Source organism: Equus przewalskii, chromosome 10 (assembly GCF_037783145.1).
Source record: "Equus przewalskii isolate Varuska chromosome 10, EquPr2, whole genome shotgun sequence".
NCBI lineage: Eukaryota > Metazoa > Chordata > Mammalia > Perissodactyla > Equidae > Equus > Equus przewalskii.
In genome coordinates, this window is record NC_091840.1 from 14,477,861 (window position 1) to 14,492,219 (window position 14,359).

Genomic DNA, 14,359 nt, shown 5'->3' on the forward strand with positions numbered 1-14,359 from the left:
GGAGGAGAACCAGATTCCCAATTTCATCTTTCTGGAAAGAAGCAGGAAGCGCTTTTGACTGATATTGATCTTCTCGGTTGGGTGCCAAGAGGCAGCCTTTTATCCCGGGAGGAGCCCAGTTATGAAGGCTGGAGACTTGCCCTGAATTTGAGCTTCTCTTCTGACTGGCTCTGTGACCTTGCGCAAAGCTCTTTACTTTTTTGAGCCTTGGTTTTCTCATCTGAAAATTAGGAATAACACTACTATCCTGATGATGCAGTTGTTGAGTCAACGTAAGTGACTCCTCTCCCTGGCTTCACAGGCTATTCTTTCTTTTGTAGCAAATACTTTAGTCTGCCTTGTATTTTTGGGAATAGCTTCCCAGTCTGTCTCTCCCACTAGATGGTAACTCTTTCAGGGCAAGAACTTCGCCCTCCTTATCTTTGTAGCCCCCAAAGCTGAGGACAGCACATTTGTGCAGTGAGGGTATCAGTCAGGGCCCCATCAGGAGGCATAAGCCATAAAATAGTTTGAACAGGGAAGCGTTATATAAGAAATTAGTAAACTTTGATAGGAGTAACTATAAAGGTGTAAAGAGAACTCTAAAGGGTACCTAAGCTGAGAGAGAATACATGAGGAAGGACAAACTTGGAAGGGGCCCCTCTCCACGTCTGTGACTCAGACATCACTGGAGAAGCTGTGGTCATAGCCCACTGGGTGGTGGAGAAGTTTGCTGGATTTCCTGGACCACGGCTGGTCCACAGTTGCTGGTCAGCAGAAAACAGCCCTCTGAGTGCAAGTGAGATGAGACTGGTGGGCAAATGTACAGCGTCAGGGCGCCCCTTCCAAGGCTAAGCTTGGAGTGCATGGTGCCTACATCAGGACGGCCACCGTGAGGGCCAGGGCTGCGAGGTCACCAAGCAACTATGCACTCTGGGCATGCGAGGAGGACAGAGCACTACTGAATGTCTCCACTGACAGGCTCTGCAGCAGGAGTAAGATGCAAACCAGGAAGAGAAGCCCCCTTCTTCCTACCGGGCCGTTCCAGTACATGGCTTAATGTTGTACTCACTGTAAAGGAGAAGTGCAAGCAGGGTCCAGTCCATTATCTCAGAGCAGAAACTAAAGGGCGAGTTTGGAGCTGAGAGGCGATAATGTGATAACTGGTATAATGGCTGATCCAAATGTTTGAATTAAATTAAGAAAAGCCACATAATCTGTCAATAATTCCTTTAATTCCTGTTTATTTCCCCTTCTTTCAGTCCTGTAAATTTTACCACCAATAAATGTCAAACCTCTCTAACTTCTTTTGTAATTTACTGTCTACAGGCTCACTTCCCTCTGGGGTATTCCATTTTGTTTTGTTTTCTTAATGAGGCACATATCTTTCTTCTCTTGGCACACACTTAAAAGAGACATGCAAAAAAAGAAAGAGAAACACTCGTGCAAGCAACATCAGACCCAGTATTAGTTTTCCACTCAAACTTGACCTGGTTTCCCCACCATCTCTCTATTTCATTTCCAAGCAATCCACCTGTCCCTCCCAAACACTTTAGGATTGTCCCAAAAGACTTGACTTCAAGTGGCAATGGAAGGAATCAGAGCTGATCCAAGAACCAGTCTTTCCCTGCCTTTGAGGAAAAAGCCGTGGCCACCTCAGGTCAGACTGGGGAGTTAATCTCCTTGGACAAATCTGAAGAGTCTAGTCTCCAACCATTTTAGAAGAAAATGAGGTGACAGAGCAAACAGCAGACTTGGAGGATAATTACCAGCACAAATATTACTCAGAAGGCATTTGGAAAGGATTAATAGTTTCAACTTGAGAATCAAGCCGAGGAGAGTGTAGCATGTAAAGAGCCTTGGAGATGCTGTCCTGTGGGAGCTCATGTCATTAATAGGCACCAAATTTGTGTCAAGGCAATGTGCTTAGGCATCAACTACCCTGTTCTTCCAAATTATTTCAGTCTCTTCTGAAGAGTCAGATTTAATTAGTGTTAAAGGATGACTCCCCTGCAGGAATTAGCAGTGAGGTGGGAATACAGTTAAGGCTTCCTCCAAGGATGAAGTGGTTTTGCAAACTTAATCTGTTTACTCTCCTTCAGAAGGGCCGGGAAGACCATCCCTTTAGACCAGAAAAATGGCAATGGGAAAAACTAGAGGAACTTGATCTGCCCACCAAAATTTATATCTATATATCTGGCTGTCTTATGGGCTTTTTTTGCAAGTGATGGACATTCTCGGCCAGTGGAACCTGGAGTAGACTGGCAGAAGCAGTGTCCATCTTTCCAAGCTCCACCTTCTACCCCGATGTGTACTCAGATGATCTAGAATAAGACACGTGTTTATCCCTGGGTAATAGGATTGTAGACAATTTTTATTTTCTTCTTTTTGTTTATCTGTATTTTCTGCAATGTGCCTGTATTATTTGTGAAATTAGATGTATAGAAAAATTTTAATGAAAAACCCCACATTTTTCTTCTCTAAATCTTGGGCTATATTATTGCTTTTTGTCTCATATCTAGCCAGACCTTTTCCAGCCTCCTCATGCCCCTGTTCAGACTTACTGCCAAAAATCAGTGTACTTCATTTTTGGAAGAGATTTATTTCTTTACTCTTGAACTTCTAAAAACAGCCCACGTTTTCTTTTACCCCTCACCAAGTGGTGATTGATGCTACAGCTGCCTCTGATGTGACAAAATGTAGGCAGTGAATAAAAGTCTTTCATGATTCTGGCACATTCCGAGGCAGGTGGAAAGCACTAGCCAGGGGCACTGAGCCATGTGAGGATGCTCTGTGGGGTGTCATTCCGCCTCGGGCACCGTGGTGCAACCCGCGGGCATCTCAAGAAGATCATCTGCTATCACTGACCTTTGATATGCTGCTCTGCTCTTTCAGATTTTTGACAATGAAGCCAAAGACCTAGAGAGAGAAGTTTGCTTTATTGATATTGCCTGCGATGAAATTCCAGAACGTTACTACAAAGAATCTGAGGTAAGCAGTAGATGAGATGACATGTGGAAGAGATTCATTCATTCAACAAATACTTACTAAGTGCGTCCTAACCTGGGAGACTTCCGTCTGTCTTTGTGTTGGCTCAGTTTGGTTTGACATCTTGCTGGATTCTTTAATGCAGGTCTCAAAATTAAGTCCCTACTCCTCAGGGCACGTCATTGGCCCTGGCTGCCATTCAATTCAATTTAATCTACTTGTCTTCTCAACTCTGCCATCATTCTGGATGGCAAAATATTCACAAGGCTTGAACCATCCAACACCCTGGCCTCTCTAAAAGAAACAGCAGCCCCCTCTGGCGTCCTCTTTTGCCAGGTCTCTGCACAGCCAGTCTCCCCATCTGCCTGCTCTGTGAGGGCAGAGGCTGGGTTTTATTTGTGTCTTTGGGGTCTAACACAAAGAAAATGCTCAATTCATCCTTTCTGAATGAATACCGAAGCTTTGACAGCTCATCTCAGCACGAAACCTTGCTCTCAAGACAAGAAGCGCCTTCACGACGGCTTCTCCTGTTTTCATCTTGACTGAGAATAAATTTAAGAGAATATCTTTCTCTACAGCTTCCACCCTACCGCTGTTTGCCTTGGTCCGCCCTTTTCATTTCACTGTTGGTGTAAGTCACCATTTCTGTCCCGTTAGTATTTTATTAATGGCTGCTGACAGCACTTGGGTGACCCCCTTGTAAATAACAGCCCAGCCCTGCAACCGCAACAGATGCAGGCTATTTTTGTTGTTTAGCAACATGCAACCAATCACAAGATGTTTGGACTCAGGGCCCCAGACTCATCCTTGAGCCGTAACACACGGACCTTGAAACTCTTCTCTCAGGTTCATTAAGGCCGATTTAAGACATAGTAAATAAACTCATTAAAAAGGAATTCCACCGTTACACAAACTGGCCTGCCAGTACGGTTCAGATTGTTTTGCCTCTGCATTTTAGGTTTTGTTTGCGTATAAAAGTCTAACCTGATCTTAGCAAATGCTTGGCTGCTTAATTGCAGCCGTGCGCTCTGCAGCTGCTGTCCATTGAAGGAGCGGGGAGAGGCTGATGTGAATTACTCTCAGTTTGACTCAGAGGCTGAGCTTTTTAACGTATTCAGTTTACACTATGCTCTGCAGCCAACCACACTTGTGAATTTTCAGAAAAACAAAATGAAATGCTCTCTGCCTAACCGTGGACCCGCTGAAGAGAATAAACGTGGTCTCCCCTTCTCTCACTCTGTGGAGACACTTAAAGGTTTCATATCAAGTCCACCAATACTTATGGGGCCTCCGTCATGTGCAGAGCATCATGCAAGACATTGGGTAAAGCTGATGCCCCATTGCCCCTTGGGCCTGGGGGGGCCACTGTCCTACCTGGGTGTCCTGGCCTCCTTGGAAGCTCTGGGCCTTCCAGGAAAGCAGTGTTGCCAGAACACTCTGAACTAATTTCACTTGTCCTCTGAGGGCTTTGGTGTAGTCCTGTGTGGTACTTCAGGAGTTCCCTCCTGATTCTGTAAAAGTCTTGGGGCAAATATGGGATACTACTGACATCACCAAGTGTCATTTCTAGTCAGCAGGTGGCTGACTCATCTCCCTGCACTTTGTGCTCCCAAGAACCACCACTGGAAAGTTTCGTGTCATTTACACAGACACTCAAGAGCTTTTTCTTTGTGCCCCACAGTCATTCATTTCCCTGGGTCATACAGTATTCTTTTCTGGATGCAGTTTGACCAAGGAAATGAGAGGTGAATTGTCATTCATTCAATAAATATTTACTGAGTACTCATTGAGTGTCACATACAATATGAAGACACGGACATGGCAATGAGCAGAAGAGACACTGAGGGTCCCTTCCCTCAGAACACTTCCAATCTAGCAGGGGAGCCAAACAATAAAGAAATAATTACATAGGTACCTATGGAGTTAAAAGTTGCAAATGCCAGAAGGAAGTGAGCAGGAAGGGACCACGATAGGAGAACTGAATTTAAGAGGATAGGATCAGGAAAGATGTTCTGGAAGAATTGACAGTTGTGCTGAGACCCACAGGATGAAAACAGCTGGGGGATGGTGCTCCAAGTGGAGGGAACAGCATGTGCGGGAGTCTCAAAGTGACATGCATGAGGAAGTGAAAGGAGGCCAGCATGGCGGTGGCAGCAGAAACAAGAGGAAGAATGGCACAAGAGAGGTTGGAAAGGAGGATGGGGCCGTGCAAGACACTGAGATTTTATTCAAGTGCAGTAGAATGCCTTTGAAAAAGCTAAAGCTGGGGCATCATATGATCTGATTTGTGCTTTTAAGAGATTGCTCTGGATGGAGAATGGGCTGGAAAGGAGCACAGTGGAAGTCAGGAAACCACTGAGGTCATTAGAGTTATCTATGTTATTGTTTCTTTAGCTTATATCTTGGCTTGAATTGGCAGATGGGGACCAGATGGTTTTGAGGTCTATTTTGAAGATAGAATTGACAGAGATTGGTGATGGACTGGATATGAAGATGAGAGAAAAGGAAGAGTCAGAATAACCTTAAGGTTTATGGCTTGGACAACAGATGGACAGGAGTGAGAAAAGGATTGGATTTTGGAGAAAGATGGTTGGACTTTTTGATACCAACGAGATATCTAGAATAAGCAGAAATGAGTCTGGAGCTTAGATGAGAGATCTGGGCTGGAGATAAATTTGGGAGTATTTGGCAAATAGAAGATAGTTAAAATCCTGGGGCTAGATGAGAGAGAGAAAGCACAAAGTATAATGGGGAAGGGGCTCAGATCCGAGCATTAAGGGATGGCAGCATTTGGAGATCAGGAAGAGGATGGGGAGGCCCCGGGAACCTACAAAGAATTGGACAGAGAGTTAGAAGGAGACTGCATCCAGGAATGCAAGTTCAAGAGGAAGAGAGGGATCAGTTGTGCTGAAGGCTGCTGAGAGATCCAGTAAGATGGAATGGAAAACCATCCTCTAGAGCGGTGCTTCTCAGCTGGGCACGGTCTTGCCCCACAAGGACGCTTACAATGTCTGGAGACATTTTTGATTGTCACAACTTGGAGGTGCTACCGGCAACTAGTGGCCAGAGATGCTGCTAAACATCCTGTCATGTACAGGACAGCCCCCCACAACAAAGAATTATGTGGCCCCAAATGTTAATAGTGCCGAGGCTGGGAAACTCTGCCTTGAAGGAAAAAGTCACTGGCGATGAATGGAACTGTGGAGTCACCTCTCACACTCAGAGCCACCCCTGCCTATTCCGGAGCCACCCCTGCCTGTCCCGGAGCCCTTACTTAATGGATGTGGAAGAAAGGACCCCAGAGGGCTCAGTCGTGCACACTGTCAAGCGCTGCTTCCCGGAAGATTACTGGCCGACGGCACAAGGAGAATTCTTCCTCACTAGCCCTGGCGGTTAGGCCACAAAGGAAAAGGCATAATTGGGAGCCTGCAATAAAATCTTAGGAAAAGTATGCTCCGTAGGGCCCCTTTGTGACCCTAACCCCACCATCATTCGACTTCCAGAATCCAGGCTGCAGTATGAACCCACTAGAAGGGAGAGAAGTGTGTTTCCTGGGCCATTCTGGTTGTCGTGTCTGCTGTGAATAGCATTAGCCAGGGACTGAGAATAAGGGGAACAACATTCAGCAAACAAACCATTTCCAAAGAAATATCTACTGGACACACTGTAAATCATTAACATCCTCCTCCCTACCACAACGGTTTCCTTCTCAAATGAAATCTGACCTTGTCATTTTCTACTTAAAACCTCTCACTGGCTAGGAGGCCCTTACATGGCCCTCTGCCTTCTCCAGTCCCTGGTCCTCCCCACCTCTGTGCCCCTCAATTGTCGAGCAAAGAGTCCGTCTTTGTGGTTTAACTCAAACATGACTCCTCGCCTGTGCACTTTCCTGGGTATCCTGCTCCCCCACCCACCATCTGCAGGCCAGCGGAGTTCTGGTCTGTGGCTTCTCCATCACTCTAACTCTCGATTATATCATGAGCTCCAGGAAGACAAGAGCTATTCTCTTCATCACCATCCCTCGGCAGCTCGCGCAGTACCAGCACATAGCCAATGCTCACCGAGCAGTTGTTGAATGAATGATTGAGAGTCAGGAGTTTTATTTTTTCCTTCCAGCAGTGACAATTTCAGAGCAAGCGCTATCAAAAATGAATTTGTTGCATTAAGCCAACAGTTGTGAATCAAAGTTCTTTTTTCTTTTTTTCATTTAATCTAAGGCGTACAGCTTTACGGGCTTTTTCTTCCAATTCGTCTTTGTAAGTTGACTATGTCAGCATCGTAAATGGGAACACATTTTCTGTGGACAAAGCTGAAGTGCTGGTGGGCTGATTCTGTTCTGAGGTTTTTGATGCTTATGAATTCAGACCAGGGTTATCTGGGTCACCCCTCTCTATCCCGCTCCTGTCACACACACTGCCATCCAGGCCAAAGAAGGGGACTGAAGCACTTTCTTTTCTTTTTCCATTTCTCCCTGGAAACCTCCAAGCCACACAGTCAAGAATGCCTCTCTCGTTAAGGTGACCAGAGCTGGGAATTTTCCGCTGGGTGCCCCCCCCGCCCCCGGCGGCCCTTGTGCCACCACTAGCCAGGGATTCAGAAGGACGGTCTGGAGACTCAGGGTCAGCGATGGCCCGGCCCAACACTCTCCTTATTCTCATTTTGCAATGCTGCTATTTCCTATCCACATCAAGGGCTTGAGCTTCAGCTCCCAGGAGCCTCTTAGTCTCAAGTTTTGTTCTCATATCCATTGCGGGACTCTGCAGGGCAGAGCTGTATTGTAAAAAAAATTCAGTGTGATTTCTCAGGCACAGAGAGCACCTCCATTAGTCTCAACACAGCCCCACCAAGGCCCTGGCCCCCATCAGAATTATAAAGCTCTTTGCACCGAGTCACATTAGCACCACCAAAGCAGCAAAGAGGAGGTGAAGCCAAAATCTGAGCAGGTTGTACTTGTTATATGGTCAATACGTGGGCTCTTGCCTCTGCCAAGATTTCTATCCCAAACCTTTGATGCTCTGCCAAGATTTCAAGGTGAAGATCCCCGCCCAGGAATGAAGAACTAATTCCACATGATGAGCGGGTAGCCTGCCTGCAGAGGGCATGGGCAGTGAGCCCGTACCTGCTAAGCTGAGTTGGCAGTTTAGAGGTGCAAGAACACATCTCAGCACACAGCCTACAGGACTTGTCCAGCCTGGACGATCTGCCAGTCAGGCTTTCGGAGCTCTAGCTCAGAGGCCTTTGGAGTTGGCTAATGCAAAGTCCAGCGCTCTTCCTCTTTGTTTCCCTGCGGTAATTAATGAGGTTTGGCTTCCATTACAGGACGAGGGTGACCAGAGAAAATGGCATCTCTACTGGGCTCCTAGCTGCTGCCATCCACAGCTCTCCCCCAGAGACACAATGTGGAGGGCATACGCAGCTTCTAAATTTGTAGATATGCCTTCAGTAGAAAGGGGGGAAAAGAAAAAAGAAATGTAATTTCCTGGTGAAGACAGCTTAGAAGTAGAGGATTTTTTTTTGTACTTTTTTGTTTTAATCTCTCTCAATTTATGTAAACAAAAAGCAAAGGAATGTCTAGACCAGTGGTTCTCAACTGGGGGCAGTTTTGCCCCCTAGGGGACATCTGGCAATGTCTGGAGATATTTTTGATTGTTGCCACTGGGTAGGGGGGTGTTTGGCATCTAGTAGGTTGCAGCCAGGGACACCACTAAACATCCTACAATGCACAGGACAGCCCCCACAACAGAGAATGACCCCGCCTAAGATATCAACAATAGCAAAGTCGAGAAACCCTGCTACAGACGTATCCAAGGGAAGGAAGTTTAGTAAAACCTATTAGTAGAGAGACTCGTTCATGAATATCTTTAGTTCACATTTATGAAGTGCCTGCTGTGCACCAGGCTCTGCTCTAGGCGTGGAGGCTACAAAGGCCACGATTGGGTCTAGTCTCTGCTACCCTTTGAACTTGAACTTCTTTTTGCAGATAAAGGAAATTCCTCTTTCTCTTCCTTTTGGAGGATGCAAAAGAAGTCTCCATCTGACCAGTGAAAAATAGAGCATAATAATTTTAATGGAGAAGTTGAGAAAATTTACAATTTTTGTTTTGAACTCAGATAGCAATCAAGGAGAAAGTATAACGTGAGGCTCTCCTAGAAGCATGGATCCCTGAAGTGGTATCTGAACGCAGGGCAGTGCAGGGGAGTTGGGAGGCACAACTGATTTAGAGCCTTCCCCTTGTGTTGGTTGACTAAAGTGACTCTTTTGAACTCAGCCTCTGAGCCTCTGGATTACAGAGTCTTCCTGGACCAAGAAATCCTCAGCAGCCGGTTCATTGGTCACACCAATCTAAGTACCCATTGAATTCTCTCTTAAAGGAGAGAGAACAGAACGAAGAGAGAAACATCTAACGTTTCCAATAACTGTCAAGGGTAAGAGATTAAGTGCTGTTTGCTAAGTACAACGGGCCCTGAGACAGGGAACAGAGAGACGAAATGAGTAAATATTGTCATACTTACCCGTACCCTTCAGTACAAAGGGCTCCATCCACACCACTCGGCTCCCTCAAATTAAAGACATTTTCATTTTGGTCTACATCTTGGCAGTGGAGGGCGGTAAAAATTTTCAATTATCTCCAAATGGCCAGATTTAACGCAGCTGCCTCATGCTGGGGTACGCTGTTGAGTTCAGTTTGTTGTTATGTTTTATTGTCGTTTTTTCCCTTTTCCCTCGGTCCATCTGTTTCTTTCTGAGAGTCACACAGCTGTTCTGTGATGGGTTCCAACTTACTGGGGCTGGGGCCTCTTGGGTAATAAGAGGACCGACAGCATTGCGGTGTGGGGAGAAGTGCTCCCTGGTGATAGCCCCTAAAACCGGAGTGGGGGGGAAGCCTGCAGAGGAGCTCGTCAGGGGAAGGGTCCGCAGCAGCTGCTACATCGCAGGGGCTCCGTGAGACCAGTGCTGTGAGAGAGGGAAGCACTTGGTGGTGCCTCGGAAGTGGGGGGAGCAGCAGATGATGAGGAGAACTGTGGGGAGAACATTTTCAGTGCAGATTCTTTCACCTGCCTCCTCAGGAGCCTGGGCAACCACGCAGACGCCATTTCCCAAGGGGCCTTCCTGTAGTGGCCCCCGGAGAACAGCATGGTGGCTGCAGGGTCATTACGAATGCCCTCCTGACCATGCCGGGGGAGCCTGGGCAATCTCCTGGGAGACTGGTTTTCTTTTTCTTTCTCCCTGACCCCCGCCGCCTTTACAAGTTGGACAACGTCCTGTGCACCTATCCAGGTTGACCACGCTGGAAAGGCGTGAGTCTCTGGCCCAGCGGGAGGTTCAGGTGATATTTGAGTGGCTTCCTCTGTGTGAGAGAGGGGATCCCGTCAGCCTGGCCAGGAAAGCTTTATCCCAGGAAGCCTAGAGGGAAATTGCCATTCCTTTCATCTTCGAGAACATATCCTTTGTGAAGATGCAGCGCAAGACATCAAGCGGGGACATAGTCTGTGGGGATGAACGAGAAATAGAACCCCCTCACCTCACCGAAGAAGTCCACGATCTGGTTGGGAGGATAAGGTCTAACCACATAAAAGGCTAAAGGTCTGCACAGCCAGAGGCAGCAGGAAAAATGCCTTCGTGGTAGCCAGCATGCAATTTACTGCCTGAAAACTCCAATGCCCAATGATCTCCACGTGCAGCTCCATAAACAGAAGTGGTCCAGGCAGGCTTTAGGGGTGGTGGAATCTGAGCTGGGCCTTTAAAAAAAATTTTTTTGTTGTTGTTTATCTGTTCACAAATACGTGATCCTTGTAAAAAATTCCAACTTAATGTACGTATGGAGAATCGAAAACCCAAATCTCTTATGATCCCTCATCACAGAGATAGCTGTTGTTAAAGTTGGTGTTTGTGGTGTTTATACTTAAACAGAATGCATAAATAACATGGTTTTATAAAAATAAGCTTGCACTGTGCATACCACTTTGCAACACACATTTTCTCACTAGCGATGTAAGCTTGCCTTCTCTCCATGGCAGTGCACATCCCCCTAGCAGGTTTTGTAATGGCGATATAATGTGCCATTATGCATTTATGCCGTATTTATGCCATTTTCCTTGTAGTGGACATTTAGGGTATTTCCATTCTTCCGCTGTTACAGAACTGCAAGAAACATCCTCATGTGATCTTCTTTTTGGTGGTGTTCTGTTTCTGTAAGATAAATTCCAAGAGTGAAACTGTTGAGTCAGTGGGTATGTGGTTTCAAATCTTGTTAGATAATAGCCAAATTTCCCCCCCTCCAAAGCTGCAATAACTTACCTTCTGATCCACACTCGTATGGAAGCAAACGGGATTTTGAAGATAAGTCAGACTGAAAAGACAGTGTAGTAAGTAGGGGCAAAGGCAATGATAAAATGAGTAAATAAGGTAGAAGAGAAGAGCCTTGAATGCCAAGCCAAGGAGTTTGGATTTTATTCTGCAAGTAGCAGAGGGCTTTCAAAGCAGGATCACCAGCCACCGTGCAAGGCGTCTGCATTTGTGGCCTCACCAGAGAGGCTAACTCTCTCAGGGGATGGGGAGGGCAGACTCCTGGATGCCAAGAGGTTTAGGACCCTCCTACCCATCACCCTACTTCCTTCCCTCTTCCACTGCTCCCTTTCATGAACAAATCGCCTCAGCCATCTTGGCAACAATAATATTTTGTTAATGAAAAGACATCTTTGGAAATAAAAGGGGCATTAAACAGTAATCCAGCTCTCAATAACCCTGTCTCCATTTGTTTTTAGACCAATAACGGGCAACTCACTTCCCAAGGAACAAATAGGTGTTCCTTTCGGATCTCATTTCTTCCAAATAAAAGAAAGCTGGGTCACCGAGTCTTGCTGGTGACCAGGCCTACTGCTGATGTTTAAAACCACTGCTGTTCTTTTGGCCTAATAATGTGGAGTTACCACAATGTTTTAAGCAAAGCCCATTTTTATTGGAAGTACTAGGAAAATGGTAGTGCCCAACTCCGATCTAGAGAAAGGCTTTTTGTTTTTCAATTTTTCAAGGGAAAAAAAAGAAAACCAATTTAAACTGCTGTAGCAATTTGCATGAATGAGGTTCCCCAGAGCTTGGTGCCCAGAGTAGCTGTGGCAAATTTTACCAATCAGATTTGGTAGTGAAACGCCCAACGAAGTAGGTCAAACAAAAGTGAGGCAAGAGACTTCCTAAATACAATACAGTATCAGATGAAAACCAGAGATTCTAAGTATCTGCCAAGAGTGCAGTTGCTGATTGTGGCACTGGGTCATTGACTCAACAGAAAGAGCGTTTGGGCAAATGGTTCCATGTTCCAAGGATTTATCCAAGCAAAACATCCGTGGAAGGGAGAAACAATTGGGCTTGTTGTAGAGGGATCTGTTCAAAAGGTAACCTCTAGAACCAGTGGATGCGGATTCCAAGTCCGATGCTTTCCATGTGTAGGAGGGTCCCTGGCTTTTGGAGACCTCCAGCCATGGCACTTCATCATCATCAATTACCGTATCTTGAAACTCTTCCCCCTTTCAAATGAATGACTGGATGGAAAGATGTGGCCAGATGTGATGAGATGATGGGAAAGGCAAGGCAAAGCATTACAATAACTAGCACATTCCCTGGCACATAGCAAGCATTTAATAAAATGTTCCCTTCTCCCTGCTTGACTCTGACATTGAGATCTGCAGATGTGTTGCTGTGATGGCTGCTCAGTAGAAACCATGTGTCTTTGGAAAGTGGCTGCCGCGAGTTCTGCTATGGGAGTTTATTTGTTTGCATGTTGCTTTTTACTTGTTGGCATGAATGGAGAAGAGAAGCAGATGGTTAGTTCCAGTCACTCCAGTTCTCAAGATCACAGAATTTTCTGCAGGTACAGCAAGATCCTTAAGAAAATAGAGCCACTTGTACTGCTGAGACATTTTTTAAAACTTGTAATTACTTCTGTTATTTTTTAACTTGAATTCAGAATGGAATGTGTCCCTGATATTTCACCTCTAAGAAACCTTAGAACTTACTGTCTGTTGTGCCAACTTCAGGCAATCTGTGGCACTGGAGTCCCCGGATGGTACCCAAGGATGGCAGTTTTGGCATTCTATCACCTGTCCACCATGAGCCTTCTTACTAGCGTATTTTAGAAGAATAGCAGTTAAGACTTTAAAAGAAGGAAGCAGGAGCCAAAGGGCCCAGGGTGAAGTGAACAGACACAACCAAGCTCTTCTTTAATTCTAGCTCATGGAGAACCTCCCTCTGTACTTTCGAGAAAACAGGCATTAAATCCACATCTTGCAGAGGACTTGGGCCAGCTACATCAGCCTCTGCTATTTTTAGTGTTATTAAATTAAAACCCCAGAACTTCCTGGCCCTTAGAGCAGAGTTCCCAAATCAGATTCGAATCACCTTGGGAGCTTGAAAAAGTACAGATACCTGGGCCTCACTCTAGACCCAGCAAACCAGATGCAGTCACATGGGCCCAAGGATCTGAGTGTAAGTGCACTAGGTTTGAGGGAAAAGCCTCAGAGCAGAGCTTCCCAACCTTTTTCATGCCGTGACCCATGTAGAAAATGATCAGTTTTGACTGGCATATCGGGAAGCTTCTGGTCAGAGATGACCAACCCCTGGGGTCAGGAGGCCCAGTCTGCTTCCCCAAGGGCCGAGGACAGCAGTATCTTGTCACGCCTATTATCTCTTCGAGATAGGGAAGCTCTGACTAAGAGAGCTCCATTTACTGTGCTCACATTTTTAAACATTTTATTGTTACCTAATTTTGTGGAGGGAAAAAGAAATAGTGACGTAAGCCAGAAGACTGCCCATGCCCTATTGAGGGAGGGGTCAATATCTTTGGATTTCATTCCATCTGTTTGGAATCTGATACCATCTGTGGAGTCACATCCAATGCCTTCCTTGCCAGCCAATGGTGTTAATTATAATGTACATTTGTGCAGTTTTCTCATAGTTACTTCTGAGTTGAGGGCTGGCTTCTGACTAAGCCTCATGTAAGTTTATTTCCACCCATCAAAGACTCTAATCAGTATCCATCAGGTCCCCTGGCTAGACCTTGCCCGAGCCCTTTCCCACCTAGCTTGCTAAGAACCTATGGCTATGACCCTGTGAGGATGGAAGTGGTATTTTTTCTCTTGAGAAATAGGACCTGACCCAATGATTCTCTCCTCCACATCTTCTATTTATTCAGACTCCAAGTACGACTGTTCAGCTTCGCTCCAAAAATATCCAGGAAAGAATAGGTGCTATTAAGTTGCCTGTCTTCACCTTTTATTGTTAAGGGGCCCAAAGGAAGACACACAATTACTAGCTCATTAACTTGAGCCTTAGAAGTTTCAACAGATTTCACACAGAATTGCTAAACCCTGCTTTAGAGGGACAGAAACTAACTTCC

General features: G+C 45.8%; 1 protein-coding gene across 1 annotated transcript in view; it reads left to right on the top strand.

The window, feature by feature from the left end:
- Positions 1-14,359, top strand: part of PITPNC1 (phosphatidylinositol transfer protein cytoplasmic 1) — a 235,275-nt gene that overhangs the window by 187,372 nt on the left and 33,544 nt on the right. Inside the window, exon 6 of the mRNA XM_070561537.1 lies at positions 2,875-2,970. Coding sequence (XP_070417638.1) covers positions 2,875-2,970 — 96 coding nt within the window. The remainder of the gene's footprint in view (positions 1-2,874; positions 2,971-14,359) is intronic.